The sequence below is a fragment of the Arachis ipaensis genome, chromosome B5 (assembly GCF_059453495.1).
Source record: "Arachis ipaensis isolate K30076 ecotype BB chromosome B5, ASM5945349v1, whole genome shotgun sequence".
Taxonomy (NCBI): Eukaryota; Viridiplantae; Streptophyta; class Magnoliopsida; order Fabales; family Fabaceae; genus Arachis; species Arachis ipaensis.
This window is the reverse complement of record NC_142440.1, coordinates 127,251,087-127,263,694: the sequence shown is the minus strand read 5'-3', so window position 1 is coordinate 127,263,694 and position 12,608 is coordinate 127,251,087. Positions and strand designations below refer to the sequence as shown.

The window sequence follows — 12,608 nt, the reverse complement described above, 5'->3', positions numbered from 1 at the left end:
GAACTATGAAAGGTTGAGATTGGCGAATCTGATAAAGATAAATAGTGATCATTGAGATTGAGCAACACGTTATACTATGATTGGTGGTTGGATCCCGCTTGTCAAGGTTACGGCACCGGCGTTGGGGTTGTGGCAGTCTCCCGCCTATGTTGAGATGTGAGGACTGAGACAGTCTCCTTCTCACATAACCTTTCCTGCCATAAGAGTGAACTCGGGCACTATAACTCATAAGACAGTCTCCATCTCCATTGTAGCATTTTATAGCAAGCTTTGATTTTTTGGATTTTACTCATCTTTTATAAGTACTCTTAATCTTCTCTTTAATGACATCACTTTTGCTTTTATTTTCTTATGGTTCAAGTTACTTTGTTAATATTTCCAATTTTGGGTTTCTTGAAGTTTTGATAGATGAATTTAATGTTTTATGCTTTATATATGCTTGTTTGATTGTCAATTGTTGATATTGTGAATAGTTTGGTTATAGTTTTCATTTCCTTTGCAATTTCATATGTTTTGCTTTTATTCCCACCAAGTGTTATTGAAAATGTCACTTGATAATTTTGAGTAGATTTTCACACCTTGGCTTGGGATTTGAGTTCCTAGGATACTAGAGTCATAATGTCCGACATTTAGTGACAATTCTTGGGTAGTTAGTTAACTCTTGTTTCCATTGATGTTAGCTTTTTACCAATTAATTTGGTAAGTTAGCTAGGACTTATGGATTAAGGTCAATTATGCTTGTTTGACCTACTCCTCAATGTTAGGGGTTAACTAAGCGAGATTGACTCATCATAGTTGCCATAGTTGTGGTTATGACGTTGATAGGATTCCTTGGATCCCCTCATTCCTAAGTCAAGGCTCTTTTATGCATATCTTAGCATTTTCACTAGTTTTAACCTTGTTTCCTTTTTAAATTGCATTGATTTTCATTTTGATCATTTCTTAGTTCTTTTATCTCTTAGTTCTTTTAATCTTTCATTCTTTGATTTCAAAATCCCGTATCCTCACAACCGAAAGCATGACATTTCAATTGCATCCCTAGGGAGAACGACCCGAGGTTTCATTACTCTCGGTTTATATTTTGTATTGGAAAAATTAATCTTTGATTTGAGAGGATAGATTGTCGATTTGGACTATGCTATCGACGAAGTGATTCCTATTTTGAGAAATTCCGAATCGATATAATCCTAGTCTATCAATGGCTCAGCTTTACTTTTGTTTTATTTTGTTGTAGTATCTCTCCCCTTTTATATATGGTTGTCTTAGAGGCTTTTGTACTTGAAAACTTTGAGAGATAGGACATAGTTTTTTTTTTTTTATCAAAACTCTGTTGTATATTTTGTTTAATTAGCCAGCCTAAACTCCACGGGCTGCGGCTAGTCCCCTTTTGAATATTGTATATATATGACTTGCTTATTTTATCTACTACCTTGTGTATTTTGGAGTTGTTTACAAGGTTTTATATATTATGTTTTCTTATTTTTGTGCCAACGCGCTTTAGTTATCGTGTGTGAATGCTTTGCGCTTTGTATCTCTGTATTATACATCTTTGGTTATCTTTTCCTTCATCAGGCTTCTAGTCTTAATATTTCTTGGTTATATACTATGGTATGGAGTTTTAGAACTGCCATAATGCATTATCGTCCTTTGCTTTACAGCTAGAGGTAAGGGTTAGGGTGATAGGGTGTTACACTAAGAACTTCGACTTCAAAGTCGGAAAAGAAAAGACTAACATCTAGCTTCGTAAAAAAAAATCATACATGTAAATAAAGTGACGCTCCGGCCTATCAAGTCGGAAAAATCACACCCTCTCCTTAGGGTCGGCAACCACAATCTCATAATTTCTCTCATCCTTCCAACTTAGACATAATTTATGTTGCCTACGAAAAGTCTCAGCATACTTATTATCGATAACGGAGACATGAGTAAGAACAGATATATCTACTCAAGTCAAGTCGGACGGGACTTTAGAGGATATGTTGTGAATTACTGAATGATACATAAGGCTATACCTACAATACAAAGAAGATGATCATCACAACAAAGTCGAAAAGTTGGGTGGAATAACTAAAGCATTTAGGCAACCATCCTCAGCAAGAAAGAAGACAGCCATGGTTTCAACCTCTTTTCTAAATCAGCCACACAAACTACATTGTAAAGATAAAAATGGCGCTGTACTAACACGGACATCACTATTTGGGGGCAACACAGGAAAAACGCTCCATTCAAATTCATAGCAACAATAACAACCGAAAATTCAAGCAAAGAAAGCATATCCTCAAGAATGATTTTCAACATATAAAGAGGAACCCTCAAACATACAAAGAATCATCTCCAACCCTCTAGTAATAAAAATTATTTCAAACTAAAGGGATACACCCAGAACACAAGACACACAATAAAGAAAGTTCAAAAGTTAAAGGGACCAACCTTGAAGGAGCACGAGGCAGAAAGAGTATGCGAAAGTAGCAAAAACATGAAGCAAAAATTTAGAGTAGAGAAATCTTGAAATGTTGAGACAAATAAAATGAAGAATCTGGAGAAAGAAGAGGGATGGGCAAGAATGTTTCAGAAGAAGTGAAAAAGAAGAAAGAGAAAAAGTTTGGATATTTATAAAATACTAGGGGCAAAGGAGTCATTTTACACCCCTCATTAATAGGGCACGGTTACCAATGTAACCGTAGAGTAATGTGTAGAATTACGAAAAGACGCAATGCCTCACATTTTAAATCACATCGAGCACCCGACCTGGCTCCAAGGAAGGCGGCTTGCCCGATCTGGTATTCTAACCTTCAAAAAATTAGTTTGATCTACAAATGCTTGAATCCGAGCTAGGGAAAGCTCGAACTCAAGTAGGGGCACTGTTCATACCCTGGCCTAAAAATGGCCAGGGACAAAATAAATAAAGGTCCATTTAAGAGACTTGACCTCATCTACACTCATCCGACCTCATAGAGGTCGGACGCAATGATAGCAGTCCCACTCTACTTATCTAAATAAGTAACTAACTCTTAAGATATATCCCATTTATCCAAAAAGAAGATCTCAACAATTTTCTTACAAAAAGAAAAATGGTTATCCATCATTAAAGGTGGAACTACTCTTAAAGGTAGTTATCTACTTTGCTATAAATATACTACCATCCTCAGATATATTCAGGGTCTAATCTACTAAAAAATCTGCTTTGAGTATTTGCTAACTTAAGCATAGGAGTCCCCTACAGGTACCATCCCCACCTTCTCACGAGAAACTCGGACGACGACACCTCGACTCCAATACAAGTCAGACGCTGTCACAAAAGGAATCTGGACCTCGCGTCCAGGCCCAAATACCACCCAGTTTCAGGCATCCCTCAAAACAGGTACTAACTAACTCTAACCAACTACAACATAAGCCACAACAAAAGGTCCAATAAGAAAAAAAAGAAATATCTGATAACCTTATCTAAATCTAACCCTATTTTCATTTTTCAATATTACTCACTGCAAATTAAAAAAAAAACTGCACACATTTTTAAACTTCCAAAATTCATTTTAAAACTTCCAAAATTATTTTAAAAATTTTTAATAAAAAAACATCCGAAACGTAATAAAAAAATCCAAAACTTAACAAAAACAAGATATTCAATTTTTTTTAAAAAAAATTATAATAAAAGGAACATTCAAAACTTAAGAAAAAACATCTAAAACTATTACAAAAATCATCCAAAATCTAAAAAGAAGAAACATCCAAAATATAAGGAAAAAAATTTGAACTTAGAAAAAAGAAACATAAAAAATTGGTAAAAAGAAACATCTGAAACACAAGAAAAAATCGAAACTTAAGAAAAAGAAACATCTAAAAACAGAAAAAAATATCCGAAAATTAAGAGAAAGAAACATCCAAAACTAGTAAAAATAATCATCCAAAATTAAGAAGAAGAGATGACGACCCAGGAGGAGCTCCTAGGACCAATCGCGTTGAGGATAAGTTGCACGTTGAGTTGCACATCGCGACATGAGGAACAGACGCTCCAAGAGAGGTGGCTGCATGCGATGGAGGTCTGGAGAGAGAGCCAACTCGCACAACGAGAGTGGTGCACCGAAGACACGATGGCGACACAATGAGTGGGAGGGGCCGAAGTCAACAATGTGACAAATAAGAGGATGTGCGGGAAAGAGAAGGCAAAAGTCCGTATAATTAATGGTTTGTGACTTAGAGTTATATGACACGGAAATAGAAAGGATACAAAAACTAAATTTTTAAATTGAGTAAATTCTTATAATGGTCCCTGAGATCCAGGTCGTTACCCAATGTGATCCTTGAGATTCCAATTGCACCATTGTAATCCTTCAGATACGGCTCCAGGCACCATAGTAGTCCCTGAACATCTTTTCGGTGATGAGTCATCATCGACACTCTGATGTGTCACGAAGTTGCTACGTTGGAGAGAGCCAAAACGTTGACATTTTGGTTTGGCACCCCATTTTGTTAAAAATGTCGTCGTTCTAGTCAAAATAAAAATGTTAAACGAGTTTGATCACTCTCCCTTCACTCATCTTTTTCACTTCCACAGTCTGTCTTCTTCTTTTTCTTCTTTTTCTTCCTCCTATCTTCATCAATGTCGCTACCGTAGGGTCCTGTTAGTGAGGTTAAAATTCTTGCATCTAAAAGACATTAAAATTATAAACAAGAGGTTTTGCTGTTAGTAAAGGTAAATTTTTATTTATTCCTTTTTTGTAAGATTTTTCTTTATGCTTGTGTTGTGAGTGTGGTTAGTGTTATCTGTCTTTTTTTGTTATTATAGTTCTAGGGTTTGATTAGGTTGGGGTTTCATGAGGATGCTCTGTTTGATTATGGTATTGTATTATTGTCTCTTCTTTGAGTGGACAACATTCATCGTTAACAAAGGTTTATCAAATTTACATTTGGTTGATTTGGGTTTAGGCAGTTATAACTAGTGGAGGGTTTACCTACATTTCTTATTGTTCAATTAAAAATTCCCTGTCGAGGAGTCAATATTCTTTTGGGATAAAATTTATTCTGTGTCTTTAAAATTTTGCTACTTGAAACCAAAATGCTCGATCCATTCTTCGCGTGTTTTGTTCTGTGGAAGATATTGCTTGATTTCAATGCCCGAATTTTTACAGAACTCTAACATTTGATTCTATTGGCCCTATACTAAATAAAGTGACTATATCCTGCAAATAGTTAGTGTAAATAAGATAAAAAAAAATCTATTTGTGTACATATATTATTCTTTTTATTATTTTTTTATTGAATAGTTAATAATGTAAATAAGATAGAAAAATCTATTTGTGTTTATGGTGATTGTTAAGTAATGATTTTTGATTTTTTTTTTCAGATAAAAGAGATGTTGAATATTATGTTTCATTATGGAGGTGATTTCAAAAAAAATAAAAAAAGAACATACAAGTATGGATCATCATGTAAATATCATCATTTATGGGACAGGGTCTTCAATCTTATGTGCCTCCTTTCTTTTTTTTTTTCCACAAGGCATTATACCCGAATAGGCTTGAAACGCTACATGGTTAGTTCAACCTTTTGAATATCCTGCTTATATTCCGGTACTCCCGATCTTCTGCTCCTACTTTGCGTTCTCATTCAATGGTCATTTGACGGTGAATGAATAGAGCTTCCAGCATCAGTGCTCCCACCACCCATCATGGATATTAACTTTCGGCTCCAAAAACAACAAGAAGAAGAATGAGAAGAGAAAGATGAAGAAGAAGAAGAAATTAATTTACTGAAGATTTGGAAATTTAGGGTTAAATATAAAGGGAGGACCACATTGAGTATAAATTGAAATTGTGCCAGCTCAACTAGCCATTGGCACCATTCAACCTAGTAAAATGAGACCACGTCAGCATTTCGATGATGACTCATTACTGGAAAGATATCTAGGAATTATTATGATATCCGAAGTTGTATTTAGAGAATTACAATAGTGCAATTAGATTCTTAAAGACCACATTAGATAACGACCTAAATATCCAAGACCATTATAAAAATTTACTCTTTTAAATTTTAAAATCAAAATTAAAAAAAAAAAATTGACATTGACAGAGTTAGCTAACCTCTAAGTTAGCTAACCTCTAGTTAGTTCCCTAAATTTTGTGTTATGGAATATAGAACAGATCTTAGGGTAAAAGAGAGAGAGATAAATCCGTGTAAGGTCATTATGGGTGAGGGGACCCACATAAAATTTCGATTTCCGACTTCCCGTCCCAGTAATCATCCATCACAATCTTCATCGTGCTCCCCAACTCCTAACCGTCGGATTTAAACCCACCAAAAAGAACGCCTTTTTCCGTTACCCTCACTCGTAACCATCAGATCCAGACCACCACCGTCACCGTAACTACCCATTCCAAAGAAAAAGGGGGGAAAAAAAAATAAAGAGCCTGAAAATTTTGATTGCATGTGAGGGAGGGAGTGAGTGTGAGAGAGACAAAGAGAACAAGAAGAGGAGGAGGAGGACGACGAAGAAGAAGAGCGAATGGGCATGGATTACTACAACATTTTGAAAGTGAACCGAAACGCGAGTGACGAGGACCTGAAGAAAGCGTACAAGAGACTCGCAATGATCTGGCACCCCGACAAGAACCCCCTCAACAAGTCCGAAGCTGAGGCCAAATTCAAACGTATCTCCGAAGCATACGATGTTCTCAGCGACCCTCAGAAGCGTCAGATCTACGATCTCTACGGCGAGGAGGCTCTCAAGTCCGGTCAGTTCCCCCCGCCTCCGCCGTCGTCGTCGTCGTCATCATCTTCCTACTATTCTTCTTCCTCTTCTTCGCGCCCTTATCAGAACGGCAGCGCACACCAACACCACCAGCGCCAGAACCCTGGCACGTCGTCGTCATCCTTTCGGTTTAATCCCCGCGATGCTGACGACATTTACGCCGAGATCTTCGGCAGCGAAGGGGGTGACGTGGGCAGCAGTGGGGCGAGGGGAGGTGGTGGCGCGCGGAGGGATGCGTTCTTTAAGACGTCGAATGGGTTCGCCGGGGCGCCGAGGAAGGCTGCTGCTGTCGAGAACGTGCTGCCGTGTAGCTTGGAGGAACTATACAAGGGAATCAAGAAGAAGATGAAGATCTCCAGAACAGTCTGTGATACTTTTGGGTAAATATGAACCAGTTTCGAACCCTAACCCTAACCGTAACGTAACATAGTAGCGTCTTTAAAATGTTTGGGCTTCTTCTCTTAATCTTAACTGTTTGATACTTAGGTGCGTCTGATTGTGCTATTTTTAAATAAGAGAAGTACATTTATTTTATGGAGTGCTTTTTTAGTTTATGAAATTTGAAGAAAAAACAAACGACGGAATAAGAAAATAATCATCAGAAGCAGATAGATAGTTACATTTGCTTTCTGCTCTCTTTTATTTTAAATTGTCTCTTCGTTTTTGAAGATGTGTATGCAAATGCAATCATATATGTCTGACAATTTAATTAGTTATTCTAATAGAGCCTCTTCTTTTTTTAGTCAAACAATGCTATATGCTGTTTTGAACTAAATAGGCGGCAAAGGTGTGGTTGGTTGTGTGGGTGAGGGGGAAAATGCAGACCAAATTATACTAACTTTCAAGGTAGAGTGAAATTGAAATACATAATTTATTCTATATTTCAAATTTCCACCTACTCTATCTATAAGGTCCTATGAGAGAGTTCTAGTTTCCCTACTTAAACTTCTAGTTGCATAATAGTGATCTTGAAGTCGAATCCTTGATTCATAGGGAGACAGGAAATGATGTCTTTTTAGTCTCTGACAATAAATGATTTCCATTTCCTTTCATTTTTTTTAATCTGTTGTAGTGGAATGTTTTACTAGTAGAGTGGTTGATCTACCCTATTTCTAAGGCATAAAATGGATTTGTGGCTTTTGTTAACAATTTCAGATTTGATGCAGGATAATGTGGTTTAAGAAATGAACCTTTAGGGTATTGTTAAGCATCAATCACCCAGGATTGTTGGGATATGCATATGAAAGTTAAATATGTGAAAAATTAATCTTTGCAGTGAATGTTATTAGGTTATCAATTTTCTCAACCAAGAAGAACAATTGTATAAGTAATTTTTTTTATTAGATAAACTAATCTCATGGCTTTGTCTTATTTTGTTTCTAATTTACATAACAATCTTCCTTAAAAGACTGAATTGGTGTTCAAACAAATGGATGGCATTCATAATTCACAAGTGTAACTTAACCTAGTTGTGTTTGCTGACATCTTCGGATCTTGGAAGTGTTAGTTTGTTGTGCTTCATACTTATGATCTTCATAGTGCCAAAATGACAGTGTACTTGGGGAAAAGGCAGTAGCTAGTGGGATATAGCTTTGACATTTATGAGTTGTACTTAGTTAAGAGGGAATGTACACTTTGCACTTGTGTGGCTGAACTTAATTGTATAATGCATTGAAGGCAAACATATATTGTTGTGAATCCATTGCATACGCATCTTGATTTTGAATCTTCCATTTTAGGGGTCACTTTAGAGGATGAACCTTTTGTTTCCCCACTTGGATATCAAGAATAATTTTATTAGCCTCTACATTTGCAGCATCCCCCACTGTTACACTGTTACCTAGTCTTGTGAAAGATACAATTTAAAATGACACACCTCTGAGGATGTGGAATCAAATGATTAATATATCAAACTCTTGATTTGAAGAATATATCTGAACATAGCTGAGTTGAGCATGTTAAATAGTAAATTTGCTAGCAATTATGAGTTTTGGTCTTTTATAATATTGAGGATATTACTCGCATTTCCCCTGGCTATTTGGACATTCTAAGACCAGCAATTGGCTAAGAAATTCTTTTCTGCTTGTTCTGTCTGGAAATTTCCTTTCATTATTAAAAGTGGTATTAATTTTAAATTAAATTAAATTGATCTCTCTTATATTTGCCATTAGGAAAAATCTAAATCATGTTATTCTTCCGTTAGATAATTTATGTTCATTTTCTTGATCTGAAGATTTTGGTGGCCTTGGCTTTCTAGGAAGGTAAATGTTTACCCTGCTTCTTTTTTGGAATTTATATATATGGAATTTTTATAATATTTAAAATCACATTGCATATGCTTACTCAGGGATAACTTGTTGACCGTTTTTTACTTTTGGTTGATATGTTTTGATTAATGATTATAGAAATCCCACTTTGCTTTCATTTTGTTTTCTGTTTTCAAAATTATGTCAAAGAATGAGAAAAAGACAAATCGATCCCTGACTTTTTGGTCCACGAACATTTATGTCCCTAAGGATCTAAAAATACATTTAAGTCTCGGACCTCTTCAAAATCTAGACATATTGATCCCTGGGTCTAATTTAGACCATTTTAAAAACTCTCTCATATGTGCATCCGTATCAACCAAGTCAGTACAATGGGAGTTACGTTTGATTTTTCTGTTGGGTCTGACAGACCCAGGTGAACATGAGGGATTGATGTCTAGGTTTTGAAAAGGTCAGGGACTTAAATATATTTTTAAATCCTTGAGGACTTAAATGTCCTCGTATCAAAAGGTCAAGGACCTATTTGTCCTTTTCTCTCAAAGAATTGTTGAAAATCAAAGTAATTTTGAAAGCAGGAAAGGAAAAGAGAAGAGAAAGTGTTATTTCTGAAATCATTAATGGAAACATGTTAATTGGAAATGAAAATGGAAATCCAACCAAACTGCCTGTAATTATATGTATTGTTATCTCCTTCTTGTGATAGGTGTGATGATGCTGTGTGTATACTTGTCATCCTGCAATTTTTAACCAAAAGAAAGAAAGAAAATAGTCATCCTGCTATAAAATTTGGTTTGCTTGACAGATGATTTGCCTTTTGTAACAAGTCTACTTCAAATTAAATTTGTTTTGACATAACTATTGTAGATTTTGATTGAGAAACCTGAAAAGTAGGGGTCGAAATAGATAAACATGATGGTATGGGTGTTATGCAGCTAAGTATAGAAACCCATTATGAGGTTGTCATTGAATGGATGACGAGAATGACAACTAGATTAGTTCAGTTGAGGATTTAGATTATAAATAAATAAAATGACATGGGTTAAGGTCTTTAATAGTCTTTTCTGCAATGATAAGATTGTTTGTGCACCCTGTTGGTTATGGATTCAATATCATAAGTAACAGACAGCCTATTTATCTGTTCTCAAAAACTGATAATTGTGGACCCTCATGCAGTATGTTCATGCTGTTTGTGGCGCAAGTTGTGATACCTCTTCTAGAGTTCTGTATCATGCTCTATACTGGTCTTGGGAAATATTGAACCATATATAATTTGTAGTTGTCAAGATAATTTCAGTTAAATAAAAAAATGTGCATGAGTATAAATTTTGGAATTTAATTCTGAGATGCTGTTAGTGGAAAAGTGTCTTATACCTTTATCCAATTATGTACTGCCGTGTTATTAAAAATATTTGACTTAGTAGCTTCTTCAAAAGTCATAATACTAGTATCTTTTTGTTGAACAGTGTTAATTACTATATTCTGATTATGTATCAAAATTAACTTTATACTGCGAGTGGTGTATGGCCATGTTGTTAGAGAGAGAGGGGGGGAGGGGGGAGAGAGAGAAATGAGATTGTATGAGAGAGAAGAGAATTAGAGTCATTTAGCTTAGAAATTAGGCCGAACAAAACCCAGACGAGATAATAGTCTCTCAAATGCAACTTGTATCTTCCTTTTCGTATATTTCTACATCCCACTAGTCATTTTCAGAGGCAAGAATGATATTGAGACATCAATGTATCATTCAGCCCCTCTGCCTCTTTTCCATCTTCCTGTATTCTCTAATCTATCCTTCTGCATTATCTACTATCATACTCTATATTCTGCTTTATTCTTTGTATTATCTGTTTAGTTTAGCTGCATTGGTACTAGTATCTTACACTTTGCCTTGTTATACTAATTGCATGATCATGTCTTCAGAAAAGAAAAAAAAATTCTGCTGTGGTTCTTTTACACCTAGTCGAGTTGATTTCTATATTTGCTATTTTGACACAAGCAATTCTATTTCAGAAAGTTCCGGAATGTGGAGGAGATTTTGACAATTGAGATAAAACCTGGATGGAAAAAAGGAACAAAGGTTACTTTCCCGGAGAAGGGTAACCAGGAGCCAAGTGTCATCCCAGCCGATCTTGTTTTCGTGATAGATGAGAAACCACACATTCTATATAGAAGGGATGGTAATGACTTGGTGATACACCAGGAGATATCACTTTTGGAGGCTCTTACAGGTAAAACTTTGGACTTGACAACTTTGGATGGAAGGAGTCTAATGATCCCACTCACAGATATTATTAAACCTGGTGCTGAGGTTGTTGTCCCTAATGAAGGAATGCCCATATCGAAAGAACCTGGGAAGAAGGGGAATTTGAGAATTAAGCTTGATGTCAAGTATCCTTCAAGGCTAACTCCAGAGCAGAAATCTGATCTCAGGAGAGTATTGGGTGGAGTCTCATAGTCTTAGTATATCTTAGTGATGTGGAGTGTGGTGTTTAGCGACATGTAAATATATTTATGTTAGGCCTGATTGGTTTCTGCTTGCATTGAATGTTTTCCTTTTCAGTGTGCTCTATTTTCAAAATTTTGTGAAAGAAAAACTAGAAATAGTGAAAACAACTAAATCTTGTTGTCACTGTTTCTAAAATCTTGAAAATATAAAATATTGAAAATGGAAAGAAATTGACTAGGCATGTTTGGGTGCTATATGGTGGATGTGAATAACAAGAAATGGAATACTCTACAGGGGTAAAATAGGAGTATTAAGGGGCTGGGTATAGGGTGGGTTCATACTTTAACTTTTGGATTTTTTGCTGGGTAGGAAACATAATGTCTCGTGGAAATGAGTGGCTTGCTAGGTAGGATAAATTCTATTGGGTTTTGACTTTAACAAAATCAACTTGTTTTGCTTTTTGATTAAACTCATGTCAAGATTATAGAATCATAGGATCACTTTTTACTTTTTAGTCATGTATCGAAAGCTGTATATATTGTTGATTCTTGAGCCACCCCCTCCCCTCCCCTCCCCTCGTTTTTATGTTTTATTTATTTTTTGGGGCAGGGGGTGACTCATTATCAGTTGAATTTATTTATTTCTGTTTATTGCTACGTTTTCAGTTTTATCATTATGGCTCTTTATGTTATCTATATTTGTATTAACATTTTCTAATTGTGGTATTAAGTCTGCATCTAGATATTAATGTTGAAACAAAAAACAGAGATAAAGAAGAGATAGATATTTTCTGTCTTCATTTTCATAAATTTACCATATTAACCGTCAATTAGGACTACGAAGTGTGTGCTGTAGTGTTACCTAATATATTACATTAATAAATTCTAATGCCGTTTGCAACGGAAGTGATGATAAAAGGTTTAATATGATTAATTTAAAATTTTTAAAAGGTTTAATATGATTAATTTAAAATTTTTAAAAGACGAATTTGATTAAAAAAATTTTGGGACACTAATTTGGAGAATAAATAATCTTGTCTATTTATTCATTTTTCTGTTTCTTTATAGATAACATTTTGTGTCTTCATTTCCTAATATTTAATGCTTGAAACTTGAAGGTACTTCTTTACCGAGGGAAATAATGTGCA

General features: G+C 35.4%; 1 protein-coding gene across 1 annotated transcript; it reads left to right on the top strand.

Annotated features, from left to right (window-relative positions):
- Positions 1–6,131: 6,131 nt before the first annotated feature.
- LOC107643891 (DNAJ heat shock family protein) lies at positions 6,132–12,134 on the top strand. Its single transcript, XM_016347640.3, has 2 exons — positions 6,132–7,128; positions 11,026–12,134. The coding sequence occupies exons 1-2, from the start codon at positions 6,503–6,505 to the stop codon at positions 11,468–11,470; spliced, it is 1,071 nt and encodes a 356-aa protein (XP_016203126.1). The 5' UTR covers positions 6,132–6,502; the 3' UTR covers positions 11,471–12,134.
- Positions 12,135–12,608: the final 474 nt, after the last annotated feature.

Excerpts from the sequence above, each read along its gene's own strand:
- LOC107643891 (XM_016347640.3), top strand. The coding sequence starts at position 6,503 with ATGGGCATGGATTACTACAACATTTTGAAAGTGAACCGAAACGCGAGT. Across the intron at positions 7,129-11,025 it reads ACAGTCTGTGATACTTTTGG|AAAGTTCCGGAATGTGGAGG; the intron begins GTAAATATGAAC and ends ATTCTATTTCAG.